Below are 17,105 nucleotides of genomic sequence, written 5' to 3' on the forward strand. Positions count from 1 at the left end.
ATATGACGATCATTGAGCAAAGTCCATGTAATTTAATTTTAACCTGTTTAATAGCAACACCTCCTTTTAATTTCAGTCATAAATTTGTAAGCAGTTTGGCAGATCTGGTGAGTACGGGCTTGGCACACCCAGGGTCCTGAGCTGGATATCATTCCCTTCTACTTCTGACTCTTGTTTTCTCTCTCAGGGTAACTCAATTTTTTTTTGGCTGGTGCAGCAAAAGCTTCAAGGCCTCCTTGCACCATATGGCTAGTAATAATAATAATAATTTCATTCAGCCTCGGTCACCCTTAATGCCATAAACTTATTTCAGCAAACTTATCATTGAATGTTCAGATGGCACAAAATCTTATCATGGTATTACTTTCAACCACATATTAGTTAACATACTATCCTTCAATGGAAAACCAAAGACGTGTGCTTTCTGTCCATATTGATAATTTCCACGGAGTCAGGAATGCAACACTTTTCAGGAATTTTTAAAATTTCAAAACACTTTAATGATATGAAATGTCGCTAACTGTTATAGAGAAAGGACACTAAGATTTAGCGACAGCGAATTTTAAAAAATTTAAATTAAATATTAAGTACTTATTTACATAGGTATGTTTAATACATGTAAACTACAGTAGTTTCACAGATGAGGTAAGGAAGAAAATTTCAGTGGAAAAACAAAATTCAATTATTTAAAAATTTAACAATACATGAAATTTGCATTTATTAATATAGAATTGTAGTAATCTGGTTTTTCACACTGAAATTCTCGAGTCGACTGCTGGCAATTGCAAATAGTATCGCAAGCAGACAATTGAATAGAGTTGGTTTATGCACATAGGCACCACAGATATTGACTTTGTGGAAGTGGGAAATTTGAATAAATCTAAGGAAAGATTAGACAAATTGTTAGAATAGATGTACAGATGAGTTTTCTTTCTTTCTTTTTTTCTTTTGGTTGATACAGTACTGTATATGCTTGTTTCCACGCATCATTTGCCACTACTAATACTAAATAGGGACGCCTTAGACGTTATTGATTCATAACTTTCTCTACTGGTGTCACATAAATGTTAATAACATCGGTCGCATAAACATGTGGCACCGAACTCAAATTCTAATACGTTGATGTTTATATTTGTAATTCTTGGTAGAACGCCAAGAGCCTCTATCTCGCACACAGCAAAACGAAACCCAAAACACCATTACTACATCCAAGAAATCTGAATTCGTGCAGAAATAACCACATGGTTTATTTGTTGAGAGGACTCATCTGAGAACATATTTTCCTTTAATCACCCGGGAGTTTAATATCCAATTATTTGCCATTTTTCATCTGTTCAATAAATCAAAGTTCTATTATGGGAATACGGGAACTGTATATAGCAATTTAATTGAAATAACAGAAACAGTTGATAATTTTCGGTTTTCCATGTAGATGGCAGTACTTTGTGTCAGTGTTTTGCTTCAGAATGTGACATTTGTGTGGGTATTTGGAGGTCGTGTTTTATTTTAAGTACGGTGCGTAACATGTCAGTGGGAAGTAGAATTTAGAAAGGAGATTTAAACTGCTGGGATCGTATTCACACTAGCTTAGCTTGTTTACAGTAAGGTGTAAGAATTTTTAGTGACCAACTAATTTCTGACAAAGAAACTGAAAGTGTATGTCTTTAGACATAAAATGTTTATAGTTTCCCAACTTTTTTCCACTTCGAAGTCTATGGGATCTTCTTTCTTTATAAAATGTACATTGGGACTTACAGTTTTAGCATTTTCTTTGGTTACTGCACGGTTAATGACAAAATCAAATAAAAAGAGCAAAAGATTAATCGACACAGTAAGTACCTTGTAATTTTGTTTATTAATTGCATCATCGTCATCTAAGTAATGGAAAAAAAAAATCTGTACTTTGGACAGGTTCTGTAAATGCCTTTGCCAGTTACTGTATATAAAAGTTATAAATTGTAGAGCAAAAACCAATTCATTTTTTGTAGCTGACTTCAAAAAAGCAAAAAGTTCCGCGTTTTTTCCTGAATGAGTCAATTTCTGTGATCTCAACCCAATGGATGTATGAAAATGTGACGTTTGGTGTGATTTCCCAGAACATAAAAAGGTATGTCCATCGTTATCATTATTCGTGTGTTCCTTCAGCGTGTAGTCGGATCTAGTGATATTAGTGGTAAGCTTTTTTTTTTTTTTACCCCAATTCGCCCGAACTGATTCCATTATTATTTTGAAAAGTCTTTCAGTATCGATAAGTATTATATTGCATTAATATTAAAATAACATTAATCAGTAAACTTGCTAACAAGGCGCAATAACTCAACATATTGTATTGTTTTTTTTGTTTGTTTTTTAGTTAGTTGTTGGGGCATCGGTTTCTGTGGCCATAATGCATCTCCCAAGGTTTTTGCAGTACTCTGATCCAAGCCCGAGGCGGGATTCGAACCCGCGACCTTTGGATTTCCAGGCAGGCACTTTACCCACCCAGCTAGCCCGGTCGGCATATTGTATTGTAATTGTGTTAACATGCGAAAGGGACGAACCACATTGACCCACTAAATATGAATGGTATTGTTGGAGTAATGAGCGAGGAGTACATTAACAACACAAGCAGTAAGATTGCTATCATAACAAATGTTTTGTTGCCTTTTAAAAGCATCGGCAACTAAGGCCATGTTGCTCCATATATATTGTCTGTAAATTTTGTGTTTTGAGGTAGATTTTCAGTTTGCTGGACAAAAAACCATGCTACCCTCGCCCGAGACCAGCTAACTCAGCCATATTGTGAATAAGACCATAAAAAATTCCTCCTGTCATCGACAGGATTCGAACTCTGGTCTTTTCCACCTGGTGTGGGGAGGACGGTGATCCTGCTAACAAGGGCACTTTCATAACAGTAACCTTTCAAAATAAAAGGGTGCATTTTTAAATTTACCCTGGTGGTAACAAGATTATATTACAGGTAATTCTCATTTAACAAATTCTCAATATAAGGAAATGAATTATTTTAATTAATACCTTTTTTTTCTTTGTCTTAGAATGAGTTGTAAAAAAAAAAAATTTCGGTGCCCACTTGAACTGCTGCCGGTAAGCGATGCTTACCTCGTCTATCCACTTGCGGTGGCCCTGCCTGTGGTACTATTACAAACCAACTTGTAGCTGTTGTAGGCTTCAGTACTTTTCATCACTCTGTAACTGTCCCATGTTATCTGTTAATTCTGAATATTAATTTAGATGTTATTTGTTAAAAAGAAAAAAACTCCACTACAGTACTGTCTAATAAATTAGTGAGCATTCCATAATATGATTTTTGATATCAGATGTATTACGTTACATAGTGATTTTGTTGTCTCTTGTTTTTTGTGACAGTGTTACGAGGTCAATCCTGGAAGGAGTAGAGGGGAAAAAAAAAAAAAGTGGTTTTCAGAATCTATTATTAATAGATTCTAAAAATCACACAAGTGATGTGCTTTGTCCTCGAGTATTTAGCAAATAACAAAAATAACCTATCATTGTACCAAGGGCTCACATCTGGTGAGTATGGCCTTGGCACACAGGGTCCTGAGCTGGATATCATCATTCTTCTCTTTCTTTGTGATTCCTTTCTACCTCTCTCTCTCCTTTTTTCCCCAGGGTAACTTGGAAATTTTTTTTGGCTGGTGCAGCATAAGCCTCAGGCTTCCTTGCACCATATGGCTAATAATGATAATGATAATAATAATAATGTAGCATTCACGTTTGTATTAGCATTAGGTTATTTTATAATTTTACATGCCAGCTCACATCAGGTGACTTTTTTTCCTACTATTTTTTCAGGAAATCATCATTAAAGACTAACTGGTATTTGATAAGGGATTAGTAATATCAAAAGCAGGCTATCATGGCAATGTTTCGAGAGAGAGAGAGACTTTTCAAAATTGTGAATGGTATTAGCTATTTTAAAATATGGAAGTAATTTAAAGTTAATACAGTAGACTGTTGAAATAACGACACTCCAAATAACAGAACATTCGAGTTAATGGCACATTGAGATCAGATGTTTACATGCGGCTGTCTTACAGTGGCGGAAAAAGAAAATAGCAAGTCACGCGATTACTGTATTTGTTTACATTTGCCATTTTAAAAATGAATTCTGTACTGATAACATGGATCATACCACTGTTTTACATATATTTTAAATTAAAACCCCTCTCTATGGCTCCTAAAGTTAATAAATCTCATACAGAGAAGAAAAGAAGACAATTAAAGCTTAGTGACAAACTTGATATAATGTCCCCTTGTATAAGGGGACATTATATCATATAAGGGGTCAGGCCACACCTTGAGTACTGCATACAGGTCTGGAGGCCTCATTTTAGAAGAATGTAGAACTTCTGGAATGAGTACAGAGAAGGGCAACGAGATTGGTGAGAGGAACAAAGGGTTGCTCTTATGAAGAAAGGCTTAAGTTCTGCAAATTGCAACATCTGGAGACTAGACACCTGCGATGTGATCTAATTGAGGTGTATAAAGCCTTGAATGGTTTGAGCAAGCTCAATGCTGATGGAATTCTTCTTGTTCAGATTACTCACCTGAGAGGACATAAATTCAAATTGAGGAAAGACAATTTTCTTTAGCCAGCAGGTGGTTGATAGTTGGAACAAACTTCCATCTGTCATAGTGGAGGTCGACAGATAAGTTCAAGGATAAGTTCATCTGGAGTGAATGGGTGGGTGAAATGGGAAGATTTTTTATTTGGCTGATACTATATAAGCTCACTTTCTTGCATCATATGCCTCTACTAATGCTAATCCAAACTATTACATTAGGGTCACCTGAAAAGTTAATTCATATACCCATGTGTATTGTGTCTGTAAATATTCTCAGGTCGATTTGCCTGTTTTGTTGGACAAGAAAACTTTGCTATCTTCATCTGAGATCAACTAACTCAACCACAGAGTGAAAAAAGCCCATAAAAGTTTCTTGCATCATTGATAGGATTTGAACCTGGGTCTTTTCCACCCAGTATTAATGGCAGAATATAACAATGGATCATCAACATGTTTATGTTTTTTATGTGCCATTAATAAAATTTCATTCTTAATCTCTTTATTTTGCCTCATTATTTCTGCGTTAAATGTATTAAAAATAAAACTTTCTAGATAACAGAAAAATCAAAATAATGGCACCTCGAATCCCTGAGCATGCCATTATTCTGAAAGTCTACTGTATATTAATAATTTGTGCACTTAATAACAATTTGGGCATGTAAGTTCAAATGTTTCTTAAGTGCTGTTGTTGTCATGATTTGCTTATAATAAATTATATTTATTTTATGTTAATATTTAATCAAAATTTAACATACAATTTAAAAATTTCAACATGAGCACAATAATAAACAAAAAGAAAGGTCTAACTAAAAAGTGTCATAAATCTGAAAATAAACAAAATAGATTCAAGTTACCTTTTAAATTTCAGCATCCTGTTTATACGTGCAGAGTTTGAAAAATATCTTGTTATTCTCGGCCAATTACTATGTATGTAAACATATCTAAAAGATGAAAAACTAAAATTAAGAGGAAAGATACACTCTGTGATGATTGTTTTTAAACAACTTGCTGCATAAATAGATTAACAGCATTATGTAGAAAAGCACAAATAAACATTTAAAATTTTTTAAATTATAAAATATTAAATGTAACAATCTGCATTTGACTTTACTACATTTTTGACTTTCTGTGAATTTTCAGGCTTTTGTTTTTTGTATTGAATTCTGATTTAACTGCATGAAATCATATTCAAAATATCGTCACTTTGGAGATCCTTTGATTTTATTCAGTAGAGATATATCACACTCAATCCTTTTAGGAGAAAACATGTTGATTTACATTTTTCATGAGCTCTTAAAAGAGTACATATGTAGATTGTTTTTTTGAAGGTCGTTTCAAGTACATTTCAAACAGAATGTTGATTTATCTATAAATTGTTTCAATTCTTTCAGTGTGTGTGTGTTACCATCTCTTATCTGTGTTTTCAACTAATTAATTTGATTAATCAATTTATTATTTGTTTTACCGGTAATGCATACCTCTTTTGTACATATGATTTTAATGTTTGAAACTATATCAATGTTTATCTTAATGTTGGATTTCTTATTATTATTAGTATTAGTAACGGCCCGCATGGTGCAAGAAAGCCTATGGCTTATGCTGCACCAGCCAAAAAAAAAAAAAAAAACTCTGTTCATTGTTCTGCTCTCAGATACACTGTTAATGATTACCTGTTGTGTATGTTGTTATTAATAAAAATCAAAAAATAAAAATAAACTAATAGTAGACATGGTTTTAATAGATGGCAGTGCAAAAATAGCTTTGAAAATCAGCAGAGGATTTTTTGTCCAGTTTTGGTATACAAAAGCCAAAACTGGACAAAAGCCAGATGATGAGATAGAATTAAGTGATACATAAATAGATACAGAGGATATTATTGCTACAAAAAATAAAAGTAAAAGTTTTTGTTTATGAATTTTTTTACAAATTTTTTAAATTCTGGTTTTATTTTGATAGTAAATTTATTTTAATGATGGGAAATAAAGTCAAAATAAGAGGAAATTAATATTTTTAAAAAATTATGTACTAAAGTTTTCATTTTTACAAAACTTTAAAATTTCATAAACTTGTTTCATAGAGTCCACACACATTCAGGAAACTTGCTTGTGAAAGGGTTAATGGAGAAACTGTAACAAAAATTATCTAACTGTAATTTGTATAAAGATTATGTGCATGAGGATATGCTTTATAAAATCTCAGACTTACCATCTTTTGTATGCTATAATGTATATTAACAGCAAACTTCATGTTCTATTTTGCTACCTTGTATGCTTAGCTTTTATAATCATGATACATTTCTCTTCATTTTATGAGTCACTTGGTTTGATGGTCTCATTTTTTTTTTTTTTTTTTTTTTTTTTAAGTGATCCTGACTTTGCAGCTCCAGTTTCTTTGCTTGTTCATTTCAGTGGTTTGTTTCTTTGTTGGCTTACTTCATTGGGCTCAGGATTCTTTAGTTATCTGATTCAGCAGTTCCAGTTTCAATGGGACCTTAAGTATGAGTTAGGTAAAACTCTGGAAGATATGTTTGGCACATTGTGTAATTGGATTTATTCTTTATGAATTTAAACTTCTGATTTTGTGTCTGAGCAATAAAATATCTTTATGGCTATGTGATGTGACAAACTGGATTGAGAATTGTTGTGAATCAGCCTTAACTTCGTTTGCCATTCACTTTAAATGAGCACAAATAGAAAAATACAGTATTTATTAGTACTGCAATGGTGCTGTACCACATCAATTTCTTGAATACTCTGATACCAGTGTAATAAGGATTGCAAAACAAAATTTACATAAAATTAAACCAGTATTTAATATAGTCATATATTTAAAATAAAATTACATGGAAGAAATAACAAATTAATTAAAATACAACAACAACAAAAAATATATATCTAAAAATATAGTTATGAATTCCAGAGTTTTCCAAAGCCAGGGCATTTCTATATCAGCAAAATATATATTTTGCTGATATTCTATATGCATTTCTATATGCTGCTTCATATAGAAATGACATAAAGGGTTCATAACCCTTTGTGTCATTTCTGTATGAAGACTTAAGCTACTTCCAATCATAAAACCTGTGTGCACTGTCAACAATTGTCACATTCTGAGGGTGGACCTGGTGGTCTTCCTCCCGCACATGCACCACACCAGTCAAAATCAGCTTCCCTAATTAGCATCTCTGTTTTCCTTTATCTTATTATTAATATGACAGTCTGTCTTGTCAATGTATTATGCTTGTTTACTGGCAACTGTCTAAAAGTAGACACTTCCGGTGGCTCAGCTGGATTATGACAAGAGTCAAAAGGGATAGCCATGCCATGTACTTGTATAAAGCATGTAATGTTTGTTACAACCAGAATGCACACTCAGCTGATGAAGAAAGCCTTGGTTTTGGAGACCTCTAGATATAAATACAAAGGTCAAATATAAATGCAAATTTATTATTCTGTATTTTAACCTATTTAATGACTTTTATGTAATTTTATTTTAAATGTAGAGTTATATTAATTTATTTTTCTGTAAATTTTGTACTTTATGATCCTTCTTATTATAGTGGTATCAGTATATTTGAGAAATTGATGCCATGGATATTCCCAATGAAAGAAGGCCTTTTTGCTAATAATAGTGCCTAAGATATGCTTTCCTCAGAACATGTTTTATAGCACCAGCCATTGGATGGACACCCTGTTTTGAAAATAAATGAATTCATAGTTTAGAAAAGCAGCACAACTAATAATGCTTTTATTTTATTCACAGGGAACTACTGTGAGCCAATGGTCTCCGCTGAAACAGGGACTTCCAAATTGGGTCACCACTGAAATGGGGCTGCTGAATAGGGGGGATGCCATACTGTACATTATGCCACCTTAGTTACTGAATACGTATTAACATCTGCTTCTGTGGTAATAATTTCATGATTTTATAAATATGTTATATTCTGTATAAAGTCATCTTAAAATATTACTTTATTGTAATATATGTCCATCGGGTGGATGATAAGCAGAATATTTCCAGGAACAATTTTTTAAAGAAATGAGTGAATGTGCATACCTTTTTAAACATTTCCTTTAAAGCAGTGTCCTTATATAGCAACATATTTTTGTCATTTAAGATTGTTCTTGGGGATTTTTGCTGCAGCTAAACTCATAAAATCAGAGGTCATAAAATTCAAGGTTCATTGTTTGCTTATTATACTCTATAAGTTCACTTCTAGAGTTGAACATATGCACTGAACTATACTTCATGAACATATTGTAACACATGGACTTGTTATAGTCTGTTTATTTTTAGTTTATTCCCAATATATACAAGTGGGAGTTGCTATCATAGCTGGAAGCAGCTACCTCATATTTTGGAATAACTAACAACTTCCACTTATTTACATCAGGAAAAAATAAAAAAGAAATACTATAATATATCAGAAGTGAATTAATAAATATTTGATATCCAGATTACATCTAATATAAAAATAACTTTAAAAATAAATTTGTGCTTCTAAACATAGCTGTTCACAATATCTTTTGACTACGGGAGGGGTGTAATGAACTGTTGGCACTTAGTTAAGAAGATTCTCCAGTTCTTATCTCTTTAATATTTTTATTAGTATTGTTAGTGGCAAATAATGTTAAGGAAGTAAGCTTTAAACAGCTTCAGAAAAAAAAAAAACCTCCCACCTCATCTTTCCATCTCCTTTGTGATTTGTCTAATTCCTTAAATTTTCTCAAACTACCCACCTCCACAACATCAAATGGAAGTTTGTTCCAACAAGCATCACTTCTAGCCAAAAGCAAATTTTCACACATCGTTCCTGCAACCATCCTTTCTCAATTTAATTTTATGTCCCCTTATGAATTTTGTCTGATAAAGAGTAAGGATGCCATCAGTTATTTAGTTTACTCAATCCCTTTAAACCTTGAACTCTTCAGTCAGGTCTCCTAGCAAGTGCTTAGTTTCCAAGTGCTGCAATTTTCAGAAGTCTAATTTTTGCTCTTCTCTGTACCCATACCAGATCCACATCCTTTTTTAAAATGAGGGTTCCAGACTTTATTCAATAATGTTTATTCATATGCATTACTTATTCTTTGCATTAAGATTTAGTTATGTAGTTGCTTTAGGAATAAAAATTATTAACTTGTATACAGTTATTTATTATACGTGTGAAAGGTAACCTTGTAAATTTTGGAAAACTCCGCCTAGAATCTATAAATTGAATTGAATTCATTATAATTTTCTTTCTGTGGAAAAATTCTGAAGTCCAACTCAAAATACTGATTTCACCTCGCCGTCACTGCTAGTAAAAGGCACTTTTCCTGTGTTATATTTCATATATTTTTCTAATTCAGTTTAATTTTGCCAAAAAAAATTGAATAGTTGACAGCTGTCTGTGATTTATCATTTTATAATAATTTACTGTAAAATTGTCTGTGCAATATCAGAAATGTTCTTATATTAATATTATCCATGTATTGCAAGAAAGCCACAGACTTTTGTTGCACTATTCAAAAAATAATAATAATAAAACATTTCTCTTGTATTGTTTTAGTTACCCACACACAAAGGTTGCTAAAACATAAAATCCAGCTGATTTTGAATTTCACCAAGCTGTCAGCTTCATCCACACATTAGCATTAATAGAGGCATATGATGCAAGAAACCAAGCTTATATAGCATCAGCCAAAAAAAACCCCCCTTCCATTTAATCCATCCATTCAGTCCAAAAGTTTGTCTAGTTCAGCCTTGATTTTATTTAAGCTGTCAACTTCCACAACAACAGATGGAAGTTTGTTCCAGCAATCAACCACCCGTTGGCTAAAGGCAAATTTCCGCACATCTGTTCTGCACTACCTTTCCTTAATTTGAATTTATGTCCCCTCAGGAGTGGAATCTGGGTAAAAGGAAGAATCCCATCAGCATTGATTGAGCTTGCTCAAACAATTCAAAGCCTTATACACCTCATTCAGATCACCTCGCAGGTACCTAATCTCCAGATGCTGCTATTTGCAGAACTTAAGCCTATCTTGGTAATAGCAACCCTGTTCCATTCACCAATTTCGTTATCCTTCTCTATACTCATTCACCTCTTTATCCCTGCTAGCAAAATTTCTATATATTGTTGACAAGACCCCATGAGCTACTCTTGCAGCCTGTCTGCACTGCTCAGAAAACTTCATATATGACTGCACAATTACCCTCAGGTTGTTTTCATTCTTCACTACCCTGAGTGTAGTACTGCACAGTTGGTATGTTACTCTGGGGTTATTGCTACCAGTATGCAGTACTTTGCATTTGTCAATGTTACCCTTCAGTTGTCACCTATCAGCCCGTCTGCTCAACTTTTGTAGACCCTGTTGCAGCAGCATACCATCCTTACTGTCATTAACAACCATACCAATCTTTGTATTGTCTGCAAACTTGGACATTAAGCCTGATATACCTTCATCATTGAAGCAGTATCATTGATAAATACAGAAAGCAACAATGGGCCCAACACAGATCCTTGGGGAACTTCTTGGACTAATAATATTAGTCCAAGACGATCAGTGTCAATTGATTACCACTCTCTGTTGTCTCCCACTCAACCATCCTTTTACCATTGTAGCAACTTGCCCTTAATGCCATACTTTTCCAACTTGTTCAGTAGTCTTCCATGTGTAACAGTATCAAAAACTTTCCTAAAATACAGGTATATGATATCAAAATTATTTTTTACATCCAATTCTTTTGTGACCACATCATAGTATCCAATCAGATTGGTCAGACAAGACTTCCCCTTAACAAATCCATACTGTCTGAACTGTAACTGCAATCTTGTCTGGATGATCCTGCACTGCTTCGTTAACTAGTGACTCCATTATTTTCCCTGGAACAGAAGTTAAACTAATAGGTCTGTAATTACTTTTGTCACCTTTCGATTCCCCTTTTGTGTGAATTAGGGATACATTGGCACAACTCCAGTCCGTGGAGATCTCCTCTGAGTCAAAGGATGCCGTCATAATCATGGCTAAGCACCTGCTTACTTCCTTTGCTGCCTCCTTTAATATAGTTGGATAGATCCCAACCACCCCAGGTGCCTTCCTTGTTTAACTTCAACAGTGTCTCCTCTAATTTGCTCTCAGTTATTAAAAAATCATTTAGCTCCCTGCCAGAGTTTGATAAACATCTGACATTCCCCTCCTTGAATAACTCCTCATGTATGAATGTAGATGCAACATACTCATTCATGTGCATCCCATGCATTTTTCTTCTCTGTCATATGAGTCTCATGGCGCCTCCGTAGCCAGGTGGGAAGGAGCAGCAGTGCGTAGCACACGCTTCTTGATTAGACCGGGGTTCGAGCCCGTCACTACCAAATACGGAGGATGCAGAAAGGTCAGGGAATGACCACCGCATATTCCCGGAACAGTATGGCCTTAGTTGCTAATGCTCCTAAAAAGCCAAATAACAACAACATGAGCCTCATTAGTTCATCTTACCTCCATTTAGGCCTAAACCTTGAACAGTATTTCTTAGTTGATATGAAAAGCCTAATGGCATCTAAGATTAATTCCTTGAATGTTTCCAATTTAGAATTTGCTGTTGGTAACATCATCAGTTGGTCCCATTGTATAGAATTAAAAAAATCTCTGAAACCACTATAGTCACTTTACAAAAGTAAAACTCTTCCTTTTACCCCTGATGGTAGTTACATCTTTGAGTAAATTGCGCATCACATCAGCACACTGATGTGATGTGCATTGCTACTTAGTAGTTCCTTTATCTGCAGATTCTTAATGCATGTATAATCACTGCTGATAAACAGATCAAGTTGCCTCTCTCTGGTTGTCTCTCGAACATGCTGCTGTAGAAAACAGTCATACAATAAATCCACAAAAGTCTTGCTAGTGTGTGAGTGACTAACCTACAAGTTCCAGATGACTAACCTAGAAGTTAAAATCCCCCATTATAAGACAGTCTGATATACTTGCCCACTAAATTTCTCTGTACAGTTGTTCCTTGTATTCATCAGAATCATGAGGCCTATAATATACTCCTACTCTCAAATTGGTTTTCCCAGTGCTTATGTCACACCAAACTGACTCAACACTGCACTGTCCACCCATGTCAACTTGCTTCACTTCCTTAGATTTTATGTTTTTTTTTCTAACAGCATTTCCCCTTCTCCCCTTCTATCCTGTCTATCCTTTTTGTTCACATTGTACTTCCCAAAATCCAATTCTGCATTCCTTATCTCTGTGTGACACCAGAGATAAGGAATGCAGAATCTAAGGAATGCTGATATCCCAACAACATCAACAACATCCCAACAACAGCCTTTGATGATTACAACATCAGCCTTCACCAGCACCTCAAATTCATCAAATTTATTTACTATACTCCTAGTTGGAGTACATGCAAGTATACATGCACCTGTTCTTACTCTTAGTTACCCTAACACAACTCATGTATTTACTTGTTCCATGATGACTCCCAGCAGTCCTTAAAATCCCCAGTACCTTGCTTTCCAGGCTGCTGCAAATTCCAATAGAAGCAGTGCAAGATTCACTTTCACCTCTGCCTGTGGCTACCGGTAATCTAGTAGTCTGTGAATTTCACGAAGCTAGCAGTTTTCCAACTCACCTAACACTGCCTCGATAGCATCAGCAAATTACCTTTTCTCTTTAAGTGTATCCCATCCCTGTAGAAATAATCTCTCCTGTTAACAAGCATACACCATGTTCAGAAAACTTTTATCCCACGAGCCTTGCACAGTCTCTCCAGGGCCGAATTGATTGACAAGGCTCTCATCATATACTTCCTCCTATCGTTTCTGGACAGGATTGCAGACACTTTTGAAATTCCTTTTCACATTCCTAACTTGGGAATTTTTTTTTCAGCATTGACCTGTACTTACTTAATATATCCACAGATATCCTACACTTATCATTAGTGCCAACATATACAACAATATCACCTTTTGTGCCCTTAAAAGATGATATCTGCTTTACAGTGCCATTTATGCTCCTGGCAGACATATCCTGGTCCTATTCCACCTATCCTTTTTGCACAATATATTTCCCGTCTCCCTGACAGTAGAGTCACCAACAATAACTAGCTCCTGTGGGACCAGCGCATTATGCCCTGAAGGTTGCCGCTGCATTGCCTGATGCACAAGCGTGAGCTTTGGCATTGAGGTGGGCAGGCTGAGAGTTTGATGGGCCCCCATTTCAATTCCTTTGAGGAGCATCTACCCAACTCAAACTCTCATAAATGCCCATCAGAATGCTGAGTTGGTGCCTAATTTCTTGACACTCCATGCACTTAGCACAAACAAAGACATGCACCTTGACTAGATAATGTCCAAATTCCAGAAAGATCTGCAAACATTTCACAAGTTGCACATTGTTTTAGGCTGTGAAGCATTGGAGAATCGTTCCCTTCGGTTCTCCCTGAGCCACAGCACTCCTGATAGAATGTGCACGTTGCTTTTCTGCTCTAGTCTGGGAATGGTTTTCATTTAAATATGATGTAATTAATTAATAATGAAAATTAATAAAGTTAATTGATTAATTTACTGTACTATGCTATACTTGACTATACAATACTATACTAAGCTAATGCAGTAATACATATTCCGCTATATAGTTTTACGTTATACGTTAGCTACCAAGTCTGAGATATATGCTATCAGTTATGCTATACCGTAACAATCACAATATTAAATTTGTTATATCCTTAAATAAATACAAAAGATATATGCCCAAAAAGCGATTAAAATCTTCAAAATACTTTTATTACAATTAAAACCCTGCTATTCTTCTGCTGTAGTAGTTATGCTACGATATTGCCACCAAACTACCGATGCGATAGCAATATGAGTAGCGAGTTGTAACTTACAAAATCACTAGCTAAATTTTAAAAAATAAACTAACGAATGCTACTAAGCCTATTTAATCTATTTGCATAACCCCAGGGGCTCACATCTGGTGAGTATGGGCTTGGCACACCCAAGGTCCTGAGCTGGATATTATCATTCTTCTCTTTCTTGGTGATTCTGGCATAAGCCTCAGGCTTCCTTGCACCATATGGCTAATAATAATAATAATAATCTTCATCTTCTGAACCTTCTTCTGCAGCATCTAGACTTTGTGTATCTCCTGCTCTCTCTAAAAAAACCAGTAATCTGGGCTTGTTAGATATTTGTATAGCTAAGTATATATAGCTAAGGTAGAGCTAAGTATTTTTGAAGTTCCATTTTGAACTTCGTGCTCCTTTCAGTCGAAGGATCTGCATTCAAAAAATAAGATTCTAATTGCTCGGCTAGGTTTATGTCTTACTATATGATTTTTAGTGTAAAATATGGAAGTTCAGAATTTTCACTGTACTATCATCCTCTCTGATTGATCTGGTTTACCTCCAATGCCATTTCCACCAAATCTGCTTTGCCAGCCTCTTTTCCTACCAGTAATTCTTCAACATCTTCACTATTCATATCATCAAAACCTTCCCCTTCTACCGACTTAGCAAGCTCTACTATCTCACCAATTCCATTTTCTGTCAGTTCGACCATATTTCCTGACTGAACTGACTCTGGCCATGCATTTTTTCCAACACGCAGTTAATGTTGATGGTTGGTTTTACTTCTTTGAGCGATAAAGCTATGATTCTGATACAGTCCACAATTGAAAAATGTTTCCATGCCTCCATTACTTCAACAGATTTGGATTTTTCCAAAATGCATTGTAAAGATTTTCTGATGTAATGAGTTTTTTGAAGGTAAATTAAAGAAGTTGCATTAGGTGGTAGGAACAACTTCAATGTTTGGATGACTTAAATCTTTTGGATGGCCTGGTGCATTATGCAATAGTAATAAAACTTTGAAATCTAGATTTTCCACAAGGTCAACCAGCAGAAGTTCAATAGCACAGAACCTAACATGGGAATTTCCCAACAAAATAAAATACTGAGATTTCCCAATATGTATATATTGGAATTATGTCAAATGACATTTAGTTTTAAATATTAAATGGCGTAAGTATTGTAAATATTGGCTATTCAATAAGATTATTCTTATAATTCTAAATTATCCACCAAGTAATTAACCTAGCAAAACTGGTATAGAGATTACAGAAACGGATATGTATAATACATTCCTCTAGTATGGCTATATGTCTGCTCAAAGCCCCTGAGGAGTAGCAGAGGTATGACCATGAGGAAGAATGTTAATTTTCATTAATTTTCCCTAACTGCTTTGCCATCCTCTTTTCCTACCTACTACACTCAGGAAAATATTTAAAAGTGCTGAGCGTTTGAAGTTCTATTGTATTTAGATTGTGGGGATGCTTCTATGGCATATATGTTACCTATTGTTATAGGTAACATAGAAAAGACATAATTTTCAATCCATTTGAAGAGCTATCTAATTCATCATATAATCAAAATAGTTGGAATTTCTTGATACAAACTCTGAAATAACAGATATTCTGCTCATAAGAAGATATATATCATCCAAGTAGAAAAATCTCATCTGATCTAGGCTAGCAAAGAAAGGGATCATTCATATATAAGAACACTGAAATTATATCATATTTTTTTAACTTTCAAAATTTTTGTGGCAAGAAATTTGCTATATCATTAACGACAGAATTTTATTCCCCCACACACACAATAATTTTTTTTTTGCTGATATATAGAATAAAATAAACAACAACTCAATTTTCAGTATGAAATGACAATTATTTGAAATGAACTATACATTTTCTTTGGGGGGGAGGGTTATCTAATCACTCTACTGGGTTATTTAATTACTATATGGATAAACTGGGACAAAGATGTCACAGTTTACAAAGATTTTATTGAATTCTTTGAAAACTGTAAAAGCCTGAGAAAACAAGCATGTCTTGTGAAAGTTTTTCCTTTGTTTATAATCTCTTGTAATTTCTAGTTGTTAATAGTGACTTACTTTTTTTTTTTTTTTTCGATTGCTCATTTGTGGTTTTTTTTTTTTTTTCCTGGGCAGCTTTCCCTTGTTTCCATATTCTGAAAAGCCAGTAATCTGAATTATTATAACCAAAAATGGTATGATTTAAAAAAGATATTTTTTGTAAAATTTTTATTTATACAATGTAGCTCATTATTTTTTTTGTCTTTAATCAAATTATTGTAGTAATTAAATTAATTAATATGAATAATAATAAAGAAATCTAATTTTTATTAAGTCTTTATGCATGTGTGAACATTTTGACAGTATATACTGCAAGAAAGCATGAATTAAAGTCAGAAAAAGGCACAAAACATAGTTATAACTGATAACCTTCTTCTTTTCTCCCATCTCCTTAATATTCTTCTTTTGTTGGGTCCTCTTTGGCTTAGTTAATTTGGTATGTCTAATGTTCATAAAGCATAGAGCCTGGTTCCTGTCAGTTGCTAGAGAAATTTCTATTTCTATGGTGTTTCTTCCAGTAATGCATTGTACTTGTAAAATAATAATAGTGGTAATGGTGTTCCTCCACTGAGAAACTCCAGTTTTTAACTGTG

General features: G+C 34.3%; 1 protein-coding gene across 5 annotated transcripts in view; it reads left to right on the plus strand.

The window, feature by feature from the left end:
- Nucleotides 1–1,461: 1,461 nt before the first annotated feature.
- The window catches only part of LOC150075920 (cytosolic 5'-nucleotidase 3-like), an 87,455-nt gene continuing 71,811 nt past the window's right edge, over nucleotides 1,462–17,105 (plus strand). Inside the window, exons 1-2 of one of the 5 annotated variants that reach the window (XM_090388037.1) lie at nucleotides 1,462–1,831; nucleotides 16,588–16,646. In XM_090388037.1, coding sequence (XP_090244163.1) covers nucleotides 16,644–16,646 — 3 coding nt within the window. In that variant the 5' untranslated portion in view covers nucleotides 1,462–1,831; nucleotides 16,588–16,643. Of the gene's footprint in view, nucleotides 1,832–1,985; nucleotides 2,108–8,376; nucleotides 8,495–16,587; nucleotides 16,647–17,105 lie in introns of those variants that run through there. The other 4 variants (XM_090388038.1, XM_090388036.1, XM_090388039.1 and 1 more) reach the window with 4 other exon arrangements.

This window comes from Mastigoproctus giganteus, chromosome 13 (genome assembly GCF_048544385.1).
Source record: "Mastigoproctus giganteus isolate SK-2022 chromosome 13, ASM4854438v1, whole genome shotgun sequence".
NCBI classification, from domain to species: Eukaryota; Metazoa; Arthropoda; class Arachnida; order Uropygi; family Thelyphonidae; genus Mastigoproctus; species Mastigoproctus giganteus.